This window comes from Nipponia nippon, unplaced genomic scaffold, assembly GCF_047370975.1.
Source record: "Nipponia nippon isolate SJK-2023a ecotype South Korea unplaced genomic scaffold, ASM4737097v1 scaffold_1, whole genome shotgun sequence".
NCBI lineage: Eukaryota > Metazoa > Chordata > Aves > Pelecaniformes > Threskiornithidae > Nipponia > Nipponia nippon.
Genome location: NW_028262290.1, coordinates 146,285,381 through 146,310,704, shown reverse-complemented (window position 1 = coordinate 146,310,704; position 25,324 = coordinate 146,285,381). Strand labels below are relative to the sequence as shown.

At 37.1% G+C, this 25,324-nt stretch overlaps 1 protein-coding gene across 1 annotated transcript in view; it reads right to left on the bottom strand.

Moving 5' to 3' along the window:
- Positions 1-25,324, bottom strand: part of PLXDC2 (plexin domain containing 2) — a 278,901-nt gene that overhangs the window by 51,796 nt on the left and 201,781 nt on the right. Inside the window, exons 5-9 of the mRNA XM_087776433.1 lie at positions 24,041-24,163; positions 21,134-21,252; positions 12,365-12,464; positions 2,679-2,774; positions 1,682-1,763 (exon numbers count right to left, since the gene is read on the bottom strand). Coding sequence (XP_087632559.1) covers positions 1,682-1,763; positions 2,679-2,774; positions 12,365-12,464; positions 21,134-21,252; positions 24,041-24,163 — 520 coding nt within the window. The remainder of the gene's footprint in view (positions 1-1,681; positions 1,764-2,678; positions 2,775-12,364; positions 12,465-21,133; positions 21,253-24,040; positions 24,164-25,324) is intronic.

Below are 25,324 nucleotides of genomic sequence, written 5' to 3'. Positions count from 1 at the left end.
AGCTTGTCAAAGGCACAACTGTGCTGCAGCGTGGAGCCAGCTGTTTTTGGGAAACTGGGCAGGACTGCCTCACAGTAGGTTCACCTTTGATTGCAGTGTGATCTTCACAGGCAAAATGAAAAGCAAGATTTTTTTCATGCAAACTTTAATTGAATAGAAATAGGTACGTTGAGACTGTATATTTTTCAGCAGTAAATTACACCTTGGCAGTTGTGAAGGGGCAGCCACAAATTCACCTAAATATGTGGAAGGGAACACAGTGCGACTACATGCCTGATGTTGCTTCCCGCTAAAGTTGAAGGATAAAACTTTTAGTTCTCCACAGTGAATTTGTGCCTCCATGAGTGAAACAGATTTTTCAGCAATTCCAGAACTCAGGAAACTCATTTCTTCAGAAACTACAGAGCAAAAGAAAGGATCTCAAGGTTTGCCTGTTCTTCATAGGAGGTCCGAATTTTACCATCTCTTCAAATCTTACCTACTAGAATTGAGTTTACCCAAAGAGAAATGAGAACACTGGCCACAAAGCAACAGACCTTGCTCAAACCACAGCCAAAGATTCTCAGTGCTACAACATTTATTAATGGAAGAAGAATCAAGCAATGCTTGAAAGCAAGAAATTGGCTAAAGCAAACAAGATCTCTTCATGCTTGCTTGGAACAGTTTTCTACAAGTATCCTTACTCTTGAAGATGTTTGATATGTTTTCTGTGAAATGATTTAATCTAGCTCTAATTCCACTTGAGTTTTTTGCAAGACAAACTGACAAGAGTGACTTCTCAAATGACTTACTAAGGCAATAGAAGCTTAAGGAAACATAATAAAAGTGACCTGAAGTTCCTAATTCTGTACCACATTCATCAGCTCTTTATCAGTTCTTCTGCATGGTACCAAATTATTACACTGTTTTAAAATGCTAATAGCGTTTTCTGCTTTCATTATACATTCATTTTGTACATAACATTTCTGAACCTAATCACTAGGGTTGAAGACCATAACAATAATAAATATCCATTATGATACTGCATTTTGTGTCAGAGAACTGGTGTTAAATTCTTGCTATGAAGGTCAATGAAGGTCAGGAACTGAAGAACTTTTTGGAAAAGCTACAGCTGCAGAGTTTCCATTTTCCTGCCTGTGCTCCAGCTGCTCCACAGAGTCTAAATCACTCCTGCTACTGACTTGACTGTCCTCGTCAATGTGGCCACTAAGTATAATGAGAGGTTAAAAAAGAAAAGGCTCTGAGTCTTTGGATGTGTCTCTCTCTCTACTGTTAAGAGAACAAATATGTCTTTATAGTTACATTACTACCCCACATCTCCATGTGGTTAAATTATTTTTGAGGAAGCCAGAGATATAGGGAGAAAATACAAATTTTATTATGATTTCTACTTCTTGTTTTCCTTCAAAAGGATTTTAAAGTAGGGTTAAGGAAATAGGAACAAAGGCTTAAGTCCCAAAACAACTGTTTTGACTATTCTTGCCTAATTTCTTTGCTGAAATGAAATGGGACAGTGATGTGTTGCTAGTGATCGCAACTGAGGTGTATGTTCGTGTGAATGCATGTATATAAGACCTAAATATAACAACCCTTTGTGCTGAATAACCTATGGGCAATGTTTTTGGATATCCCTCGAGCACAGCCGCATACTCATGCAAAAAAGAAAAATCCTTTTCCTTACCTTTGGAGTTTACTGCACCAGCTGCAGTTGAAACCAATCTGGGCAGTGACACAGGGACCACAGCTGGTAAACTGGAGACAAGCTGGGCAGTAGATAAACAAACACAAATTATTACATTAGTCTCACAAATAATTCTCATAAAAAGCACAAAAGAAGGATACATCTTCTGATAATATATAATTAGGGACTCAAGACGTTCACAAATGTCCAAACTAAGACACTAAAACCAGCCTATTACAATGCATTGCACAACTGTATGCACAGAGGTACATTTTATCTGTAGAATTCCATTTGTATTCCATTTGTAAACGTATTCCCACTTCCACAGCTGTTCATTCAGCTTCATTGCTAAATTTTTGTCTTTCTGCTTAATATTAAGTATTTCCTTAAATTCTTTCCTCCCTGGCTCCAGTGTTGCTTGGTGTTGCTAGCATTCAGACGTAAGCAGATAATAAGACTGACAGGAAAGTGTACAACAACTATAATTGGATTAGGAAAAAGAAAAAGAGCCGTTTCTGTTTTTTTCACAGTAGTACAGCTGGCAGTTTAAACCCAGAGATTTCTAAACAACGTAGTTTTACCTTGGACAAAAGAGGCAGATGAACTGCAAAATGCATTTGGGGATATTCCTTTGCAATGTGATGCACAGTACACAGAAGAATTTGTATTTGCCTTGCAAACATGAAAACTGTTCTTTTTTTCTTGAGGAAACAAATTTAAAGGAAATATAATCATTCTTCTGAAAAAATGATTTGGCCCAGATTTCATTCAAAACCTACTGGGAGCCATATACCTATAAACTAACTTGAGATACATGAGGATGCACTGGATAATGCATCATCCATCTGGGAATAAATCTGAGAGAGGATAAATGAATCTGTCCATGATTCCAAGTCCACAGATAAAACAGAATATTTTAAGCTGTGTATGTGTTGCTGGGAGGGGAAAGGGGGGTCCTTCCCAGATCTGGCTCCTGCTCATGTTCCATTTTACTTACTTGGAAGAGGTATCATTTCAACAGCTGAGAGATTGGTAATCTTTGACATCTGTAGCTCCACCCTGTGGTACTCATAAATTGTTCTTCTACGGACATCTATCAGGAAAGAAAAATAAATATATTTTCACACTTTACTATTTTGTAGTCTGTAGATTGTGAAAAATAGTGGATGTAATGATTGCTCACTGTTTCTTAGGTGCACACATGACACCAATTTTCCTCAAGAATATATTTTTAAATTTAGACACCATGAAGGAACATGTAAAAGCTATAGACAGAGAATTTTTCACTTGAGAAACCATCAGAGCTGATAGAATGGGTACCTGTTCCCAGGAAAGGATTATGAAAACACTGAGTGTGCTCTCAAGCATCTTAGTCATTCATTTAGGCAGAAATTCTAAAGAGTATACTGTCAGACATTTTAGGGTATATTTCAGATGCCTGCTTTCCTAAGACATTTCTCAGCTTACAGACTTGAGAGTCTTTCTCAGCTTACAGACTTGCTTTATATGCTCACTTTGTCAGTTCTTGTCAAGATGTGCAAACAAAACTGATTTCATTGCTTAATCAAATTTGTTAGCTACAAGCTAGCTTACATCTAAATGCACCAGAACATTTTTTCATATAACATTATATTAAAGAAGACAAGACAAGTCTTCCTAAACAATGTTATGCATAATCTTTACACAAGCTGACTGCACCTAGGTTTCTCAAAGCAGAAATTCAATATAGTCAATGCACTGTTCTTATGGGCTTTGAACACACAGACGACTGTAAGACCCAAGCACAAGATAAGTGTGAAAAAAATCACATAATTGTTAATTTCCAGATCAATATCCTATAATGTATTCTGAATATTCCAGATTTTAAGTGCACGGCTGCAATGCGGATTGGTGAGCTTGTACATTTGCAAATTAAAAGTACAGCCTATACCACCAATCTGATACAATAATGATGGTTTCCTGGTGTGCTGGCTTCAAATTTATGTCCTTTTTGAAGGCCGCTAAACTAATTGAAATCAATGCTAAATACAATCACTGACCCTGTGGAATCATGCCAAAGAGGAATAAAGGGTTATATACGAAGGATTGACAGGTTACTGTGGCCAATGACTGGTCTGAGTCTACATGCAACAGAAGAAAAGGAATTGCAGACAGACACAAACTGGTGGTCTTCTGTGTTGCCAGCCCTGTATGGATTAGGGCACACCTTGTTGCTTGGTATATGGGCTGTGTTTCTGCAGCTTGAAATGAGCTCACGTGGGCTCCCCAGCTGTTAAGCAATCACATAGCACCAAATCCAAAGTGTTTTTCAGAGTCTCTTGTTAGGAGGGATGTTGTAGGCATTTTTCAGACAGAAAATAGAACCTCAACTAAAACCAATCAAGCACTAATTTTTAAGGGAAGAGAGAAAGTGCACTAAGGTGTCCTGTGGCTAAGGTACCTCTTGGCTCAAGCGGATGAGGCTTTCTAAGAAAAGAGGGATGGCCAACCTCTAAAGGCACAAGTGTGGGAACCCCCTTACACCACACAGAAAATAACAATCAAGCTGTTGGTGTCAGTTGGAATAAACAGGGGAATCTCTGGGAGAGATGGGGAGGCAGAAGCAGAGCTGTGCTGGGTGGGATAACTCTCTCCTACAGCAGCCAGGGTCGCTGTGGGTGAATCAGCTTCTCTGCCCTCTTTTACTGCATAAGCTCCAAGGCACAGGTAGGCAGTGTCTGGCTTTCAAACAAAAATATTTCTATATAGTTCCAAATCGGCACCTTTGCCAAGCAGTTCCTCTTGCCATTTATCTGAAGCTGACTTTGCTATGGCTTCACCCCTCCTGATAGCGGATTTCTCTTTCAGTATGAAATGCACCTATAATTGAGCTAGTTTTATGTTTTACCTGAAATGTCATTCTGACCAGTTAAAAGACAGATATGGGAATGTGCCAAATATTTACCCCAATAAATGACTTATCCATGTACTTCAAACCCACTGGACAGAAAGGGGTTTCAAGACAAAGCTAATCTTGTGCTGGGGTGGGGAAAATCTCTTGCCAGCAGTGAGAGGTTTATGCTCTCAGGATAATAAGTCCCATAAAAGCACCTGCCAAATCAGAGTGATCAGGAAATGTGTTTGAAATGAACTCCCTGTCAATGCTGAAGACTGTAATTTGTTTCCATGGAAATATTTATCCTTCTGTCCAAAAAAATAAGCAGATGAATACATATATTAAAATGGTGGGTGCCGACACTTTAATTGAACTCCATTTAATCTCATCAGTAGTACAGACTGGCATGCTATAATCCTGTTTACTCTAGCCTTTCCTAGCAGACTCCTCACAGGGCTTAGAAGAAATAAGGAGTTTCTGGCTTTCCAATAATCCAGTAAGAGTCAGTGACTCAGGTCACAGGCACTTTTATCTCACCCAGTGCATGAAATTTCTAAAACCCACTGATTTTAAGAGAATTAAGTTTGTTATTAAAAAAAATTATTTCTAATCATGCATAGTTCAGCATGACTGTTGATCCCATTGAACCCCACTTCCTGGTAGGCTCAGGTTTGATCTTCTTCAAGACGAAGACCGTGCCAGCCACAGGTGGTGAGTTTGCATACGAGGGATCTATCTACAGTAAGAAACCAAGCACAAAGAGGTATTTGCATAGTCACCTTCTAACAGCTTTGTATATACTTGCAGGCAGGTGGTTGGAAACATGAGTGTTCAAATTTATCTGCATGGCCATGTTGTAAAAAAATGCAGGTGTAGATTCTCTTGAAAGTCTGACTTGAAACACGCCATGCTTAGCTCCTCAAAATGCAGTTTTTCCTCCCTATTTAGAATTCTGAGCCTGTATCCCCTTAACAAAACAGGCTAGAAAAGCTAAACTCAACAGGATAAACAGAAAAATGAATACTCTCCCCTGACACTTGCCCCCTCAACCTCTCCACACACACTTCTGCTCCAACCCAAGACATGCACTGCCTTTCACTCAGGTGGAACTTGTTCTTCTTTGACTTATGCTGTCTATTTAGCTCTTTTACAAACAAGTACAAGTGCAGAATCACAAAGAGCTTATGAGCCCATGTACTTCAGCATGAGGTAGTAACAGACAGAAATTTAAGCACCATGTGCAGGTATTTTACTGAAAAGAAGGCATTACAGAGAAGGGAGAAAAGGAAAAGGGCTTTTTGCATGCATATATACTTTTGAAGTACCATTCCTGGTTCTGAATTTCAGAAAATATGTATATATTCTTCTAGTCACACAACTATTTTACTTTTCTGTAGGTCTGAGTATCTGAAACACCCTTTTTAACCAAATGATACAAACTATATATTTTTTTTTTCAACAACAGTGTCTATTTTTTTACATTTGGTTTAATTTACAGCATGGTCCAAATTACTCCTTGGTTTGTTTCTGTGGCATATACATGTACTATCTTTGAATACAAGGTCAAAGGTACAGTCCCAGCAGAAAAAGCTGAAGAAAACACCAGTACTTACTTGAGGTAAGTACATTGCTCAGTGACCTAGAGAGATAACGTGGTGGGTCAGAAAGGGCAATTGAAAGAATCCTTTCAAGGGATTAAGCAGTGGACTGGTAAAGTACAGATGTGCAAGATTCTGGTGTGACAAAACATTTCTATGTAGTTTTATCACAGCAGTTTTAAACTAAATAATGACATATAAATATTCTATGAAACAGAATTTCCAGAGTTAACTAAATGTACTAAATAGGGAGAGGGCTCTGGAGATGGAGTGGTGCCAGAAGAGCACCAATGACTTCCTAACATACCTGAAGGGTTAGTAGCTAGTAATAAACAATTCTAAATGGGTGTCCAACAGATGCACAGTCTCTCTGGTACTCTTCCATCACATAATCACTTTTCCTCATACAGCATTCCTCAGCTAAAACCTGCAATCCAGTGAAATGTGAAAATATTGGAGAAGTCAGTCTGATTTTTTAAGTTCTATGTTCACACAAATAAAAATCTTTGTCAGTGAAAGATTTCTAGGGAATTGAGATCGGCCATATACCCAGCAAAAACTGCTAAACAAGGCCATATGTATTCATACAGCTGCACTTCCATTTTTAAGTCTAACTGATAGAGAAAACACAAATGGTAAGAGAGTGCATTTGATTATGCAGAAGTCAATTTGAAGCAAACAACTTATGAAACATATCCAGCTTACACTGCAAGCAATTTGTGAAAAATGTAGGAGAGACAGAAGGGTGGGGCACAGCTGCCCTGCTATATAGCCACTGGTTTTGCTTGATAGGGACTTTGTTTAGCACCACTGGCTGAATAAAATCTTCATGCAAATATATATTTTGCCAGCCTGGTATGTCTGATTGCCATCACCAAAAAAGGTAAGGGAATCAGAATGTCAAAGCAATCTTTGTTCTTTGTTTTTAACAGCTTCATATTGCTAAACTTATCAATATTAACTAATTAATTCTTGGGGCACTGACACTGGGATCAAACATGCCTGTAATCAAACCACCACCACAATGGCTCTTGGTCATGGACTATTACACATATGTCTGAATCTAGATCAAAACTCAGATTCCCTAATTGTATTAATTTTATCATTCTCCTAAAAGTTATAAAAAAATCCTTTAAAACCTGGAAGCTGCACCTCAAAGACGTATAACCTGTGAATAAGCAAACCAGTGAAGTAGGCTCTGAAAACACCTGCTTTATGAACAATGTAGAAAACTGTTCTGCACCAACACTCTGTGCCTACCACACATCATTTACTTTGAAACTCTCCATGTCCTTTCAGATTTACCCCAACTCCTGATGCCAGCTGAGCTGCTCTTAGTACAGGATCTAGGTATGAAAAACATGCTTTATCCCCTTAAACCACCATGCACTCAACTGCCTAATTCTGAGATTGGTCGATGGCTAATTAAGGCTTTGGCTAACGTGAGAACATTTTAAACTTTGATCACCTTGTACCAGTCCCTGAACTGCTGTTATGCCACCAAAGACTGGCAGCATGCTCGTCTCTTTACCTCTCTGCTCCTGAATTGGATATGCAGTGCCAAGGAACCCAGCTGCCTGGCTAATCCCTTTTGGGTGAGCAGACAAACATGCAGGGCTGGAGGAGCTGGCACTCTGTGGAATTAGTTACACTAGTGGAAAGCAAGAATAAATACTGCGAATTTAGAGTGATAACTTTGGGGCCCACTTTGCACAGAGGTAAATGACAACATCACCAGCAAGGCAGCAGCAAATTAGACTTTGCAATTTCCCAGATTGTGCTGCACCTTTACGCAATAAATATCACAACATAAACTGCTAGTCTTCTTTTACCCTTCAGGAGGGTAATGCTAAGGTTCTTTCAGGGACCTCACTGCTGTGAACAAACTGGAGAGAAATCTTCAGCAAACAGTTATAACGTGCAGAGTTGTCACTTAATTATATGCTTGAGTTACACTACATATTGAATGGCACTAATTGCACTGAAACTGGAATATTACTAACACATAGCTCAGCTACAATTTCATTTGTGTACACAGTATTGTTGAGTAATTTCAGTGCCATTAAATATTGGGTTGTCAAGGTATGGATTTCCTAAAAGAGGTGTACCTAATACAGTAAAGGCCAAGATCATGGAGAAGTATGTCTCATCTTGGAGAAAAACCTAGCCATTATCTGTAAGCGCAAGACTAGTAACGCACTGTGTAGACTCCCTGAATCAGGCACGCTCTCATTTTACCAGTGTATTTCATACTCTCATGGAAAACAAAGCACAATCTGGGCAAGCTCACTGGTGGGCGTTTTCATTGCTAAAATAAAACTGTGGGTTGCAGGAAATGCTTTTTCATTTCTTCTTCATGCACAATAAAAAGCTAACTGAAAGACAAAAGGGAAGAGAGCACTGAAGCAAAGGAGAGAAATGTAGTAGCCCTGAAGGAAAGGAAAGATGTAGGGAAAGAAAGATGGTCATGAGATTAGAGAGAGATCTTGGGAGTCTGCAGAAGGGACAGCAAAGGACACTGCAGGTGACTGAAAGAAGGACCAAGAACAGAATCCGAAGGATGGTTGAGAAAAAACATGAAATAAGAGGGAACAGGGAAGAGAAGGTGGTTGCAATGGGACAGGGACAAGGTTCCTGATGCAGTGAAGATGCTGAGGAAAAGGAAGGAGAGAAGACTTGCTGGAGGAACATGTAAAGCTATCCCCCAGATTTGTCGTCACCAATCGTGTTGTCTAACTGGAAGACATCCATTAAACATTCTTAGTGTCATTGTTACAAAAGGAATAATAGTTAATGTACAAGTGTTCAGCCTGTCTGAAGAAGAAGAAATCAGGGTGGTTCCTCTAAATTATCGGACATATCAGAAGCAGAGGTCCAGAGCCTGGCTCACTTCACTTGAACTACCTGGAAGAAGCAGAAACTCTTCCTCTGAAATTAATCCATGGAACTAATTTGCTATTTTGCTGCCATATAAACCTCAGAATTTAGGGCTTTTCTTGTTAACCTTGGTTTCAAGCAAAAATTTGCTTCCCTTCACACATTACCATTCATTCCAAAGCACATCTAGAGTATATATGGGCGTATGTATCTATACATATATAGAAAAAAAATATAAAATAGCAGCCAATCTGCATCATTATAATAGTACCACATATAGGCTCAAAAATAAAGACATTATCTATATATAAGCATTAGCAGCAGATCAAGAAAAAAAATCAAACATAGAAAACAGGCAGAAAGCCACCTGCCAAAAGTCTCCCATCTCCGTGCTCTAACTCTTAAAAGATAAGGTCAAAAAATGTAGGTACCTGTATTCTTTTAGGAACAGATAAAAGGGGTATTACTGCAAAGCCTTTATATGTAGGAGTATATTAACAAAAATTGGTATGAAATGCTCAAGGTCCTCCATTTCGAAAAGTTCAGAAAATCCTTTCTTTTTGCTCTTGGCTCTTCAAGAGGATCCTTTTCAGCACTCATTAAAATGCACTTTTGAAATGAAATGGCTGATCAAAAAGCATGTTTTTTCTCTCCTCAGAATTACATAGGTTTGCCTGGCTTTAGAACTCACCTTTCAGAAGTATTAAAAAAGTTATTACTAATGTTTTGGACAGTATGTCTGAAAAAATCTGATAAACGGTTAGTTCTAAACCTTCCAAAATTCCTTCAGTAAACCTAGGACTATTATACTGAAATTTTAGAACACTGAGCATACAGAGTGCACCAAAGACATTCAGCACTTTTCAAAACTGAGAGGATAATTTTGTTCAAATAGGCTTGTGTTGCACTTAACCTTTCTTTCCTTTTCAAATGCAAGATGTATACAAAAATAACTGACAAAACTCAAACATGAAGCAGTAGAGTTGTATGGTTTTTTTTTTTTTTTGTTTGGTTTGGGTTTGTGGATTTTTTATAACTAGCCATGAACATAAAGGGAAACTGGGTTCTGTTGATGTAAAAGTCTTTGCTAAAGTGTTAAGCAAGAACTAATAGCTGTACTATCTTTACCTTCTTTTGGGACAAACAAACAGCAATTTATATTCTCCTGTTGTCTTAAGGAGCTAACAAATGAAGTAAAACAACAATTCTGTCATATCACTTTTTCAGTAATTGACTAGAGCCATGGGTGTTTTAACACTTCTGAAAAATCAGAATGCAAAACCATGCATATTTTAAGAGTATCAGACACTGGCTCTCTATGGGCCAACATTATTTACCAGTTCTGTCAGGGTGCTATTATGTTGCCTGTACATACTAATATAAACCTGTTTCATTGAAAGCACAATTTGGCTTCAGGAAAATCTACTGTGAACTGATGGTTCCCTTGATTAATACTAGCTCTAGTGTAAGCTGCAAACTAGCAAAAATAATAATGAATTACCATCATCCACAGAACCAGTTGTTAAGGAGAAAAGCAGTGCATTACACACAGTAATACAGAAATAATGCTATCAAGACGGTTGCTGCAGTGGCGTTTTAGACTCTTTACCCGCATTCTATTCTTGTCCGTCACTCCTTAACGTAACTTAATGAACAGAGTAAGTTTAAGTTGAAACACTAGACAGATTGTCTGGTAATTACAGTCACTTCACTTAGCTGAAAGTGTCATGTGACAAAAAGGTTTACAGAAATACTAAAACTAGAAGATTAGTAAGTAACTGCATTCATCAAAACCAACATTATGTAGTGGTAGTAAAACAAGGTGCATGTCTGAAATATTTCTACAGAAAGAAACATTAAAACTAGAATAAAGACTTACATATACCAAATATTTAACATACAAAATATGTAAATTTAAAATAAGTCCTTCAGTGTTGTTTGATGATGGAGGCCTGATGCCAAAAGACCTGCGCACTGCTTGCATCTCTTATATTGAATTTCTGTGTGACTATTCTCATAAAATATTTGCACAAGTCAATCAACCTAATTTCCACGTGAATCCATTTTAGGAGCTCTTACAAGCTGAAGACTCACAGAAATATTCAGATCATTCATTTACAAACATCACTCAAATTGCTAGAATTGATTGCCTAGAATCATTTGTTCCTAAGGACTCAAACGCAATCCATGCAACTGTAGGCACATCACAACTATCTATCATACTTCAGAAACAAATATCTTCCAAGACTTGATCTCTTAAGGAGCTCTGGGCATGCCAACCTCCTTCACACTACTCTGAGTTCACAACAAGCAACAGATGGTACTGAAATTTTCCATCTTCCCCATGGCAGGAAGTATAAGACTTAGGATTTATGTTCCCTTATTTCAAGGACTGTTTAAATATGATGGGGGGATAGGATGAGCTGAGAGGCAATGGTACCTGCAAATTCAGAGTCAGCCCCATCTGCAGACTGCCTTAAAGATGGGCTGGATGAGGTCAGTCCTTATGAGCTTTATCTGCACCACGCCTCTGTCAGTGTTCACTTTAGAATATGCCTGGACTCAGTCCTAGGAAGCTGCTTCAAGTGCAGCTCCTTCCATCTACACCCTGACGTTAGAGGATCGTAAAAAACTGAACTTAGTAAATTTTCTCCAAAGGTGTAAATAAAACCAGCACACTTGGAAAGCGAGCATACTCTCTAATGGCTAAACAACCTCAAAGGGTTCTGTTAACACAGTATGTTAAAACAAAGCATCGAGGAAACCACACTTGACTTCCTACTATTCATTTTCAGTCAAGCCATATGAAATATAATTAATGCCAGAGAAAAATAAATGTCATTTGCATTACTACTGCCACGACTATGTGAGCCCAAGATGTTATTTAATAACTACATCTCTTCTTCTTTTCGCTCACTAAAATGTATATATGAATTTGAAGTTCAGAATGTAAAGTATCAAGAACTTCCAGCCTGGATATTTTTCTCTTTTTGGATACAGATGATTTTTCTGAACAGGTTGCTTCTTCCCTACTATTGATATGGAGACATATTCTAGGTAAAATATCTTATGGAATACCAAGTTGTGCTGGTTGACAGTTTAATTTCACATTATTTGGCTGGCCATTTAGTTTTATTTACCCTATTTATCAGCTCAAAAGAAACAATGACAGAGAAAACCACACTGGGAATTATCAAGCAAATAAAATTACACTTGAATTAACAAGCTGAAATTAGCTAAGTGATTTGTTGTGCAGCTAATCATCCTTGATGAAATCAGCTTACACCTGTTTCTCAGCCTCCAAACCATTAGCACCACTACAATGCTACATACTGGGAATTTGCTGGATCCTGTGCACGACCACAAATGCATCTGAGAGTCCCACTTTCACTGGGTGGTTGGTTGAACTTATCTGTGTCACAGCAACAGGAATCTGGAAGACAAAACAGGAAGACATTCATGAAATATTGAAGTAAAAAAACTCAGACTAAAAATAATGAGTGGCACTGCCATAATGAGTATTTAATCAATGTAAATTAAAAGTCCTAAATATATATTTTATACAATACAGCATAATATGACTAAGGATTTATTGAAGATTGAAATTACCATTTTTAATTTTTATTTTATCCCAGTTTGCTTTGCTTCTTATATAACAATATTCACATCAAAACTTAGCAGTGGAACAATTGTTAATGATGACACAGAAAAGGGCAGTAATTTTCAGTAATTTATTTCCCCCAGTTGAAGATGAAGTGGGATGATGTGCTAGTATCAGACAAGGAGGAGGAAGCAATACCTCTTGTCTACTATTGAACACACAAACTGTGAAAGTTCAGCTTGGGATGAACATTTTAAAAGCTTATGGCTCAGTTAACTTGCACTGAAAACTGTTTGAAGAGTTATCTGAAAAGAGCTCTGGCCCAATGATATTTATGTTTAATATGTCTTGGAATAGCAGGGAAATTATCAATGGGGAAAATGCCAGATGCTCACTTGCCAATACCTAGAGGAAGAAATAAAAAGACTTAAATAGCCATAGACCACTCCAGCTTTACATAACAGAGATATTGATGCTGAGCAACATGGTTGTATGAAAATAGGTGTCAAGTTTGATTTCATTCTTTGGGCAAGATTGCAGCTTTGGTTGATACTTGTAGAGATAGATGTAATAGCTTCAGAATTTTGTAAGGTGTTTGACCTAGTGACATGTAGTATTTATACCATATTAACATAGTTAACTAGACTGACTAATCACTAACAGCAACCATCACTAAAGCAGCAGCTCAGACTGACAGTGTTCCTTTACAGTATATCTTCCTTCTCCAGATATCAGACCTAGTATTCAAAACTTTTATCGAAGACTGGGAAAGAAACATAAATTTACTGCCTAGCAGTTCAGCAGATGACGCTGGCATAGTAAAAATAATGAAATGCTGGAATCAATTAGCAAAGTTAGACCTTGCAAAAATTGTGAAGTTATAACTCAGAGAACAAAGACTGCATGGTAGAGGTTTGAGGACCGTGTTCTAGAAAGCAGCAGTTCTGGAAGGAATCTCAGTATTGTAGTGGATGAACAACTCCAGCTGGCAGATGGGACATCACAGCAAGAAAACTCAATTGATGTGATATTTTGTTACACAAACAGTGGAATATAGCCTAGGAGTGGGGTGGCCATTTTACTTGTACCGTCACATCAGATCATTACTGAAATGTTATACAAACTTTGGAAGGATCTATTTCTTTAAAAGATGCTGAAACTTAAGAGAAGGAACATTAAAGGAGTAATAAAAATATTTTGAAAACTTTTGCAGTTCTCAAATGCCATTAACAGAAGAGTTAAAGAGCTCTATCTATTTGGCTTCTCAAAGGGAATGGAAAGTTGGCTGGATTACCATAAACAAGTACTGCCATGCGGAGAAATTACCCAGGGGCTGAAGAGTTTTTTCATCTAGCACAGAAAGATATAACCAGAAGCTGGAAACTACAGACAGATACCTTCAAAGTAGAATAAGGCACGTTTCTATGATTGAGTGTTATTAACCACTGGGATAAACTACCAAGGGAAATGATGATTCTCTACCCATTGCTGCTTTCAAATCACAGTTGGATATCTTATTTTTCAAAGTTGGCCTTCAGTTAACCAGAAATTACTGGGCTGAAGACAGATGAAACTGCATCAAGTGTAAGAAACTGAGATACAAGGTGCTAGCTCAGCTAATCTAATAGTCTGTTCTGGTTTTATCTGTGTAAAACTACCAAAATTATACTGTTGGCCAGTATTTTTCACATAGCAGAAGAATGCCAAAGTAAAAAGCTGGTTACACATGCAGTGAATCAGGATTCGGTATTGTCTACATGTTAATTAATGGTATGACCTCTGGTATTTGAGTTGAGCATCAGTAGTTGTTTTTCTTGTTCCCAACATATCATTTAGCTGGTTTTTTTTTTCCCGATTACACTGATATCTGTGTAGGAAAAGTTAAATTTGAGAATATTAACAGAAAAAGTGAGTTCTAGTGAATTAAACAGTGTCACAAATTTACATTTCTTTTACTTGATTTAGTGAGAAGTTTGGCCGGTTTATTTAGGGGTTCTTGCATACATGATCTGCTTTGGTATAACAAAAGGAATGATGTTAAACCAGCGTGAAAACCCGAAGTGACTTTGAAATACTGCTAGTAATACATCAATTTAAATTTGGCTTATATCAGCTTAGCTCTGATGCAGTTATTGGAGAATATGACATAAAGAAGGCTGAAAGCCATATTTTCAAAGTCTTAAAAATAAAAGACTCACTGAATTCAGAAATAAATCTATAAAATTTCTCCCACGTGAAAGTATAAACAAAATAAGGGAATTATTCACAGTCTCAGAGTACTGTAGAGAAAAGCTTATATTAACTATCAAAGAAACTGTCTTAAAAGATTTTGAGGAGGATACTCTAGAGAAGCTACTGAAAATCAAGTTAGAAAAAAACACTGATGAGAAGGATGCAATGACTATTTCTCTTCCAAGTTAGAGAGGAAACATGGCAGATGAAGAAAGAAATCAGAGTTTTATGGACACAAAACGTAGTCGGAATTGGAATTATAAGTAGATGTGTGACCAACAACATATGCTGGCAAAATTGGTAGCTCAAGGCACAAATTGTGTCTCATACATGAAAAGAACTATACTCATTTTTATGTGTGAGTGCAAATGAGGAGAAGTTGCACTCAGGTCTCCTTGAATAAGCCTCCTTAATTTTAAGTCTAGTGCCATATCACACGTTTTTTCTGAATTTGAAAATAATTGAACAATTTGCATCTTCCCTTCAAAAATTATGCTAAGAGCAAACAAATTTCTCTCTCTTTCTTTTTTTCCCCCGGAAAGGAGCGATGGGTTCTTGCAGTACAAATGGTGCAAGTCGTTTGTTGTTTTTTCTGTTGTTGTTTTTTTTTTTTTTTAATAAATTTATTTTCATTACAACTTGGTTCAGAACTTGAAAGTCACTTTCAGCTTCATTATTTAATAAAAATTATGAATGACTCAGTGATATCTGGTACCAAAATAGGACACAGTAGCCAAGTTGAACAGAAAATGCAAACAAAATCTTCAGCAGAAATTAGAAAATTTTGGAGCAGAAATATCTCAGTAGATTTTGCCAAAATCCCTGCAGGTGTCCACACTCTTGTGCTGGGAATTCTAGTGAGAGTGAAGAACTCGCAGAATCATTTTCTAAAACTAATAAGAAAGTTGTAGTAGGGTTCAGTCTAACAGACTGGACGCTTTAAGAAGCAGTCAAAAGTTTGGATATATGTTTTAGAAACAGGGAAGAGTTTGTGTAAGGTGAGGAAATCATAAATTAAGTTAGTATAACCAGCTCTTCAAACTGAGGTACAGCCTGTGTCAAACAATTAGGCATACAAACAGAAAAGCAGTCAAACTAAAAGGGAATCCATGACCCAGGAAAACTCTGTTCTTCTCTTGAAAACGACAATGTTATTAAATCTGCATTTACAAATACATATGCTTATTTTTTAAGTGTGGGAAAATTAATCATTTTGCAGAACTGAATACTTCAGTCACTCACGTCAGTCACACTTCACACACACACGGTGATGAGTGTACTGGGTGCCATTTTATAGATGAAATCTTTTGAATGAGATGTGAAGATCAAATAGGCTTTTACCATATGATGGCCTATTAGGAAATATGCCCTTTTGACAGAGGCTTGTAGTAAATGATAAAATTATTTATCGAAAATTACAGTGAAACATAGGTAGCAAGCAGATAGCTAGTGTTCTGAATTCCTCACCTGAATGGCAATATATGTCATGAAATGCTGACATGTTAAACAGTTCAACAGTAAGCTAGGAAAGTGCAAGTGGTTGGTAATGGGTGCCAGGGGTTTTATGGTATTACATTCAGAGGATGGATTTTAACTAGAATAATTCCAAAATGTATGTTAGCTCTACCATAGACAATATGAACTCTTGTGTTGTACAAGTCACCAGTTTATGTGAATAAGCTTCCCAAATGCACACTAGCACTGAGGATGTTGACATCTATATTTTGGATTACATTGTTCAGCCACAGGGAGAAAGATATTTGCAATTTATGCTGAATTCTATTAATCATTGGGAACAGTAATCTAAACAGTATTTTCCATCAGAGAGTTCTCAAATTTTATTTTTTTCAACTTAGTCTGAGAACACGTCAGAATCTTACCCTTCAAAAAAATAAAATAATGGCCTCTGACCTTATTCTGAAGGAGATGGTAAGCAGGGTGCAATTACTACACCACTTCAAAACTGAGACAAAGATACGGGCCAGAGTATGCTGCAAAATAATAATGAGGAACACAATAGTACTTATATAGGGCTTTCATTGCCAGTATCCTAAATAGTTATTACTTACTCTACAGACCAAACTGCATGAAATCAGGAATTTTAAGTTGCATAAACTGATCACCCCATAAAATCAAAGATCGTGTTTCCATGCTAATATATTTGATAATAATAACAGAGGCAAAGAAGTGCCAGGAATGCATAATGTAGGCAGAATATCCATGAAGACTGTGCATTTTTTTTTATTTTTTTAGTTTCCAGGAAACAATCACAAGATTTGGGGTCTTGTTACTGAAAACAGATTATTTTCCATCATGCATAGCAGGAGCATCAGTTTCATCTAACTGCTAGTACTTAATCAGTTCCATTCAATTCTGCCTCCTTTCACAGTAGAAACAAATTCTACTACGGGTCTCTTTTAGAATTATTTTCCAACTTCACATATTGGGCCATTTGAACAAGCATTTCAACTTTAATAATGGTTTCTGGATGAGTACATAAATAGAGAGTCATTACTATTTAAATGAACAGAGAAAGCCTTCAAGCCAATGAAATTAAGAAAAATATCCTAAGCCATTAACAAAGCCTTTGGTACCTTTGCCTAATTTGTCCTGTATTAATCACAGACAGAAAAAGAAACCAAATGTTACACTAAGGAACATTAGCTATAAGCACTAATGGGAAAAGACTATATAGAATAGTTATTTTGTTCAAAAGAAGTAAAGCTCTTGAGAATTGAAGTTCTGTGAAATTTAGAACACGAGAAATGAGTATTCACTACTAGTACATAAAAAAGTATGCCTTTGCAGAAAATTTTCTTTATTACTATGTTCTGCTGGCTAGTTTGCACTGTAATGTATTTCATACGTAGTAGAGGTGCACCAGTAAAATTTTCCTGCCAGCTGATGTTTCTTGACGCTAACAGTTGGTATAAGCAAGGTGATATTTAAAATGGAAGGTGTATGCACTGTAAACAAACTAAATTGGTAAAGAAATAAATATTTGACTTGCTATAGGACCTTGCTATATTTAAAATTTTTACATTTTGAAAACTTGGCTGTACAGCTCCTTCTCCTACCCATTAACTCCTCTGAAAGATATTCTGATGTCTCCATATTTCACTATCCTGGTGGCTCAACTCCTTTTCTAAATTTTTATTTTTTCAGAATCTGTTCTGGATTTTGGATAACAATTGTGCATTTCAGACTGCTTCCTATTGGGCAAAAAACAGAATGGGAAAGAATGGGCAGAACAGCTCCTCTGATACTTGGCAAGCCCAGCCAAGATCCTGCCTTGGTGGTCAACACCAGGTTAATGAGGTAGCAAACCTGATGTGGGAGCAGGAAGGATATGAAAAAGGTAATCTCAAATGGTTTGAATAAATAGGAAATAAAAGGTAAAATTTACCTGAATTGCTTTAGACATAAAAGTCCCTATTTGTAGCTCCCTTAAATGTATAATCCAAGTTATTTTAAAAGTGGATTCTTCAAGATAAACTCCTGGTGTTGCTAATACAGAGCCCCTGTGGGACGCCTTATAAAGTTACTCACAACCTGTCTGCTGCATTTCTTACATGGTGTTACAGCTTGAAGACTTTCAATGACAACGCAATGAAGACCTCACAGATTTGCCATACATCACTGTCATTTTTGATGAACTAAAATGCTAAAAAGAACAGGCACCAAAAAGATGGTAGAAATCTTCTCATGCAACTTTTACTCATGCTAGTGAGCATTCACACAAGCAATCTTGCTGGCGTTAATGGGGCTCCTGACAACATGACTCACCAGCAAAATGGTTCCAGAAGGAAGGACTTCCTCAGAAAGCAATGGATTCAGCACTGGAAAGTAAATCAATTCCTAGCCAGACTTATAAGCACTCGAGTCAAGTTTAAACTTACAAATGTCTTAGTTTTTCTTTTCAGAACACTTGTGTCTGATCAATTATTGGAAATTTTATTCAATTTTCATCATTTAGGTGAAAAGCTGAGGTAGTTTTAATAGAGTAAGACAGGCTGCAAATAGAGAGTGTAGTCTTCTGGAAATCTCAGCCTCTAAATCCATTCCCCAAGCAATTACCAATGGAATACACTAGTTGTAACATTCTAAGATTTTACAAAAATCTTTTGTCAAAAGATTTACAGACCACTAGTGTGTTACTATTACCACTTTAAAAAGTCTCTTTCCTTAACTATGTGCAATAGTTTTAAAGTGATGTTTGGTAATTCCATTCAGGACAAGAATAACTCATGACAGAGGATTTCAAAGATTCAGCAGTGGAAAAAATGCAAATTATCCCATTTGTAAATTCCAATTTTTTCTCTCTCAGGATTAATGAAAAGAACGTTAATAACTCCTCCCCACAAAAGCACTGTGGTTCTGGAGGAAGCTTCCAGTGGTGCAGTGAGAGCAAGCAGCCTAAGCCATTGTAGCATAGAACTTGTTTATCCACGTACTAAATGACATAGTTGCATGCAATTCTAGGAAACCACAAGTGATTAATGAGATGGCTTATTTCATTCTGCCTTCCTAAATGAATAAACTTTTCCACTGCCTGGCACTCTGCATCATTGTTTACATTTATGCAAAATGAATGAAAGATATTATCAATTTAGAGCAACACCTTCTATCACCCATATTAGTTTCATTTTGCACAGGGCTGGACAGTAACAGACAGGGCAGAGCATCTTTTAACCAAGACTAGTAGTCTCCTGAAAATATCACCATTTCAATGTCAGAATGCATATATAGTTCTTGCCAAATTTATCTTAAAATGACAAATTGAAGTAGTGTCTGTCCCCACTTCTCTGTGTCTTGAAGGCAGGAACTTTTCTGTGGTCTTTAAAAAGATTGTTATTTCTTTAAAGAGGTTTCAACAACAGGAGATAAACAAAGCTTTGGTGCACATTCCTTTGATCAAGCACAGGTTCCATTGTGCTAAGCAGAGCAAAGCTTCATGAAGCTGGAGTCAAAATGCAAATAAACTGCATTTTCGTAGATTAAGACTACTAACCTGTACATAACATTCAGAAACAGAGCCAAAGCAGACCTTGCATCAGCACGTCTTTTATAAGGCAAGGAAAGCCAGGTACGTGGACATACCAGAAGCTTCTTGTGTCTACAAAACTATCCAGTAAGAGTATCCTGCAGCAATCCTGTTTGCAAGATGCAAAGACATCTATCTTAGGTGAAGATATGACTGCTGCTAGTAGAATAGCCCGGATCCTCACTAGCTTTCTAATGAAGGGGAAAGGAGTACTATGATTTCTGCTGCATGGCTTCAACACAGGCATGAAAAATGAGCCTGAAGGCTCACAACTGGTCTGTAGCAGAGAGAGAAGAGAACCCAGATTTCTCCAAGTCCGGACAATCAGTCATATCACTGATTACATTTTTTTAAATATAAAGATGATAACAGAAAAATGTACATCTAGAAGAGAAAGTCACACTTTGCATGCCAAACTGAGATTAAAATAACCAAAAAAAGAAATAAATTGTTCTTTACCCCCAGAGACTTGAGATTATCTCCATTCTGATTCTCATTTGCATGAAATTCAACTGGAGGTATAGCCTCTAGGCTATAGCCTTCAGGACTTTATCAACAATAGCAAGAAAAAAAAAACCCCACCAACATCTAAAGTGATGACTGAAATTCTGAAACACTTGGAGAATGCCAAAGAGTCCAACCAAGACAAGATATTGGTTCTATAAAGACAGACCAAATGGCCTCAATCTAACCAGTGTTACCACTGTTATCCAGATAGATAGAAAACATCACAGAGCTAGAGATAGAAACCAGTTATATCTTATTTGAAATAAATGAACTTTGAAGTATGTCAGTTGCCAAGAAATGATAGCTGCAGGAGAAAGGTGACCTTTTAGTTATAACCACTGATTATATTTTCACAGGCCCAAATTAGGTGAACTAATTGAGAAAATTAGACCCTACCTTTCAAAACCCAAGAGGAATTTACTAAACAATCAAGAATTTACTGAACATTCAGCACTTACAACCACCCAAAAAAGGCCAGTTGAAATCCAGGATTAGCACATTTGAGCCATGTTGATGGTTTTCAAGTCCATCACATGAATATCACTTTTACAATAAAATGTCATTTTCAGCAAAATAGTGATCTTATAAGCAATACAATGAAATGATCTTATATAGCTGAACTTTCAAATATCCCCCCCCGCCCTCCAAATGTAGGGAAATTTCTGGCAGGTATAAAGTAATTTGTCTGCTTAAATGACAATTTTCAGACCCAACTTACTTCTTTGTAGCCGAAAATGATACGCCCATCATTGAGAAGGGTGGCCTGAAAAGTGAAACTGCCCAGGTTGTAATTATCCTGCAGATGTACATGGTCCCACTGGACAACTAGTGCTGTGCCTGTGAACCCCAGAGTGGGGGTAGAGAGGCAAAGGGAAGAAAAAAATGTGAGAAAAATATTAACTGACTGTAGGAAAAGTACTTAACTGCAGTTGCTTGAAACAAGAACACTGATTTGTCTCTTTTTAGCAGCTTTCAGCTCAGTATCTTGAAATGCCAAAGATATTACAAATATAAGGTGCAACTGAAATCCTCTTAAAGGTAGACACCACAGTTCCACAAATAACTACCTCAGCTACTCGCACAAAAGTCTGGTCAAGCAAGAGTGGTCAAGTAACCTGTTTGGAATTGCACAAGGAGTCAACAATCACTAAAGGTAGGATCTAGCACTCAGAGTTCAGGTGTGCTGCCACAACCACTGCTCTGCAGTGGCTTTTTTTACACTATATATACATGTAACCTGATGACTTAGAAATGTGAAGTGCTAATAGCATTGCCTGTTTAGTAAAAGTTATTATTTGAGGAATTCAGATTCTTCCATTAACTATGCATTAATATAAATAGCATTAATTTTTTTCTGCATGGTGCAAGCCCTTGCTGAGGTTCTGCAAGTTGAAAAATATTAGGTGTTGGCAATAAATAAATGTATTTTAAATTAAAACCACTAAGAATTCATAGATGGGGTAAATATTGAGTCTGGTGTGCAGAGATTTAGTTGCAAGAGGCTTGTTAATATTCATGGGAGTTCTCTGGCTGAATATCCACTTATCACACTAAAAATGTACCCCAAGTGACTTGCATACCCTGTGAGCATGTTTTACAGATGTTGAGGGTTACAGGCACATTTCAAGCAGCTTGGCTGAAAGACCCTTACCACTACAACTGTGTTTACTGAAAATGACTTTTTCATCTTTATATGCCTTCCTCAACATACTCCTCTCTTTGGCACTAATGGGAGTTATGTGCTTTGATTCACAGCACTTTCATTTCATTTCTTCCTGGAGTGTTCAAGGTGGGTCAATATGCATTCAGCTCAATGCATTTCTGATACGTTGTTGAAACATTTTTTGTCACAGATCTTCTGTGCTGTAACTTTCATTAACACATTTTGGCAGGCGATGTCATGAAACTATGAGCATGCAAATTTTTGGTGTATACTGCACCACATTATTGTCCCATGTGTCTTTCATGAGTCTAGTACGTGCTCATTAATTGTGCACACAGTGCATTTTTCCTTCTGTGACCACATTCATTAACTGCTTTCTGAATATTTATTTGATTGTATTAAATTTCATTTAAAAGGAATTTAAAGTGACTTTTAAAATTATTGGTGCAAAAATAGCCAGAACTTATAGTGAGTCTTTGAGTACATCAGATCTATGTGCATCTCAGAACCTCAAGCTGAAGTGGAAATCAGCTGCCTCCAAAACAGTCTTCTCATTCCCAGGGCTTTTGTGTAGATTTGTGTGTATGTAAGTTCCTTGCAGTTAGCTCCATGAGTGAGACTTTGATGGGTCACCATACTCTGTGCTTGCTCACTACAGATGCCGCTCTAAAGCAGCACACTTACCCACAGGGATAAAGCAGGGATAAGACACAAGGAGCCTAAGATACAATTTGCTCAGTTCCTCTTTATTTGGGGTATGATAGCAAATTCTTTGTCCTAAAGCACACGGGGTCTGAAAGATCATCATGCCTTCACATGAAGAGGGATCCAAACTCTCAAAGAAATATTCAACCTTGTCATGAAAGCAATGTGATACAGCCTGATACACCTGGTATGAAGACTGGAAGTCAGGAATACAATGAGATTAGTAATGTCTCATGTAAGTCTATTTTATTGGATTTTTAACAAATAAGTGCTGTAAATAATGACTAGATTGAAACGAAAGGTTATGACTAGGTGTACAGGTTATAGGATACATTTTGATCCCTGATCTAAAGAATAAAAATTAACACACCTGGTTGGAAACGTGACATATTTTTTGGACGTGTTCATAATTTATGCTTAAATTCACTATGAATAACCATACATAGAATAGCACGGGCTTATCCAGGAAGATTTAAAACAATCATACATCTTATGATATTAAGTCATGATACTAAACTCTCTGAGTTTTAAATTCAGAATAGACAGTCACTGCCATCGTATTTGATCACTAAAGTAAAGCACCAGATGCCTTTTAATCACATAGGTTATGTTTTCAAAATATTGATTATAACTGACTTCATGAGACAAATATCCACGCATTCAAGGCCTTTGAAATATCTCACAGAGCTTCAAGTATAATGCTGCAGTTTGCCTTTTACCCTTTCAATCTTTTGTACAAGGGACTGTTGAGAACCTGTGGTGTAGATGAGTGTATTGGATTCCGATCCTGTGACTCCATGGACACTTAGTCTTTGACAGGTTTATTAACCTTATACCTGCCCTGCTTCTGTATTCATGCTATTGCATTCCACAAATGCTATTTTCATCTTAGCTAGTGAGTGGATGGTATTTACTATATATGTTTTGAAGTAACAGGAACTTTCACTTTTATACAAGACAGATTTTTCCTTTTAAAACTGATAAAATACATTGCTAGTTTGAGTTTATGTACTTTAACATCCAGGAGTTATCTGTCCAGTTAGGAAAAAGCATTCATGACTCTTTAACCAGGTTCTAAATTAAGAACTGTTTATGGATATCTAGCCACATGCTTTATACGGCCTGTAATTAAAAAAAAAAAAAAAGAAGAAAAAAAAATTAAAAAATCTTCAATTTTTCCTTCAAAAATAGTTATTTAGGAAAATATGAAGAGCCAAGGGACACAGACACATTCATTTATGAATGACTACTACATACCATTATCAAAGTATCTGACTGTTGAATTTCTTGACACACTGGGGTCAAAATTTGCCATTAAGGGTGCAATATATTGTGTAGCTGTTAGCATTCGATGCACAACTTCTCCAGTATATATGAAACCTACAATAAAAAAAAAAAAATATTGAGACCATTTCAGTAACTTCTGAAAAGACTTAATAGAATGGCAGGTTGAACCAGGCATTGCCAGAGCATTAAAGGGTCATCTGAGAGAAATTAATCCCATCACCAATTTTACAGTGAATTAAGTAAAAGCTAAAATTTAAGGAAAATGTCTGTGATGGCTGCCAGAAGAACAAGATCCAAGATGAACAATGGAACAATTATTTCAAGAAGCAAGTTTTCACACAGAAATAAAAACAGCAAACTCAAGGAAGAATAACTCCAGTTATGGACAAAATTCAGATATGTGGAATTATCAAAATGAGCCATTTACCACCATGCATATTCCATAGTGCTTTCTATCCCTTCCAAAAATCTGCAATTTGTTTTGCTTTTGCAAACTGTTACCTCTTCAAAAGTTAGTCTAACCCTTTTTCATATTTCTAGAGACACAGAGTAAGAGACTATTTCAGACAAGAAGAGGTGACAATGTTTAAAAAAAAAAGTCAGATGAAGAGTGGAACAGATAGGATTTTTTCATAATTATAAGACAAGCAGCATTTCTGCTACATTCTCTGCAGTGCCAGGTGTCACTAGTTTATCCTATTCATCCCTGAATCCACAGTACTCCTCAGATCAATAGTGGGCTTCTTCCATCAGAAGTGCTTGCCCAAAACCTCTTACTGGTTTGGAACTGGAGTTCTTCCTTCAAGGAAGAACAGTCATCTACGGTGAATACAGTAAAGATGCAGTTTTCTTCAAAGCAAAATTTTGTGTATTTTAATGGCAGGAAATCCCTGCCATTTAAAACAATAAATGGTCCACAAATAAACCTGTATTGTTTAGGTTTGACAACTCCACGTCAACTGACTAATGGGACTAACTTCTGTAGATGCCCCAACCTAAAGCCTGACTTAAAAACTCCCATTGCTCTAGAGTGAGTCTTTTCTTAAGTTTTCTGTTAAATTTTGCCTTGCTGGTCAAAACTGACAGACTTTACGTTGACTGCAGCTACAAATAGATCTTCAAAACTAAGGTTTGCATATTACCTCTCCTCTTAAAGTGTTTACCAGATGGTGCCTTATGCTGAAGTGTTTATTTTTTCCCCTTCTATTGATTTAATGAAGTATATTTCAACAGCAAACACCCAAATAACAACAA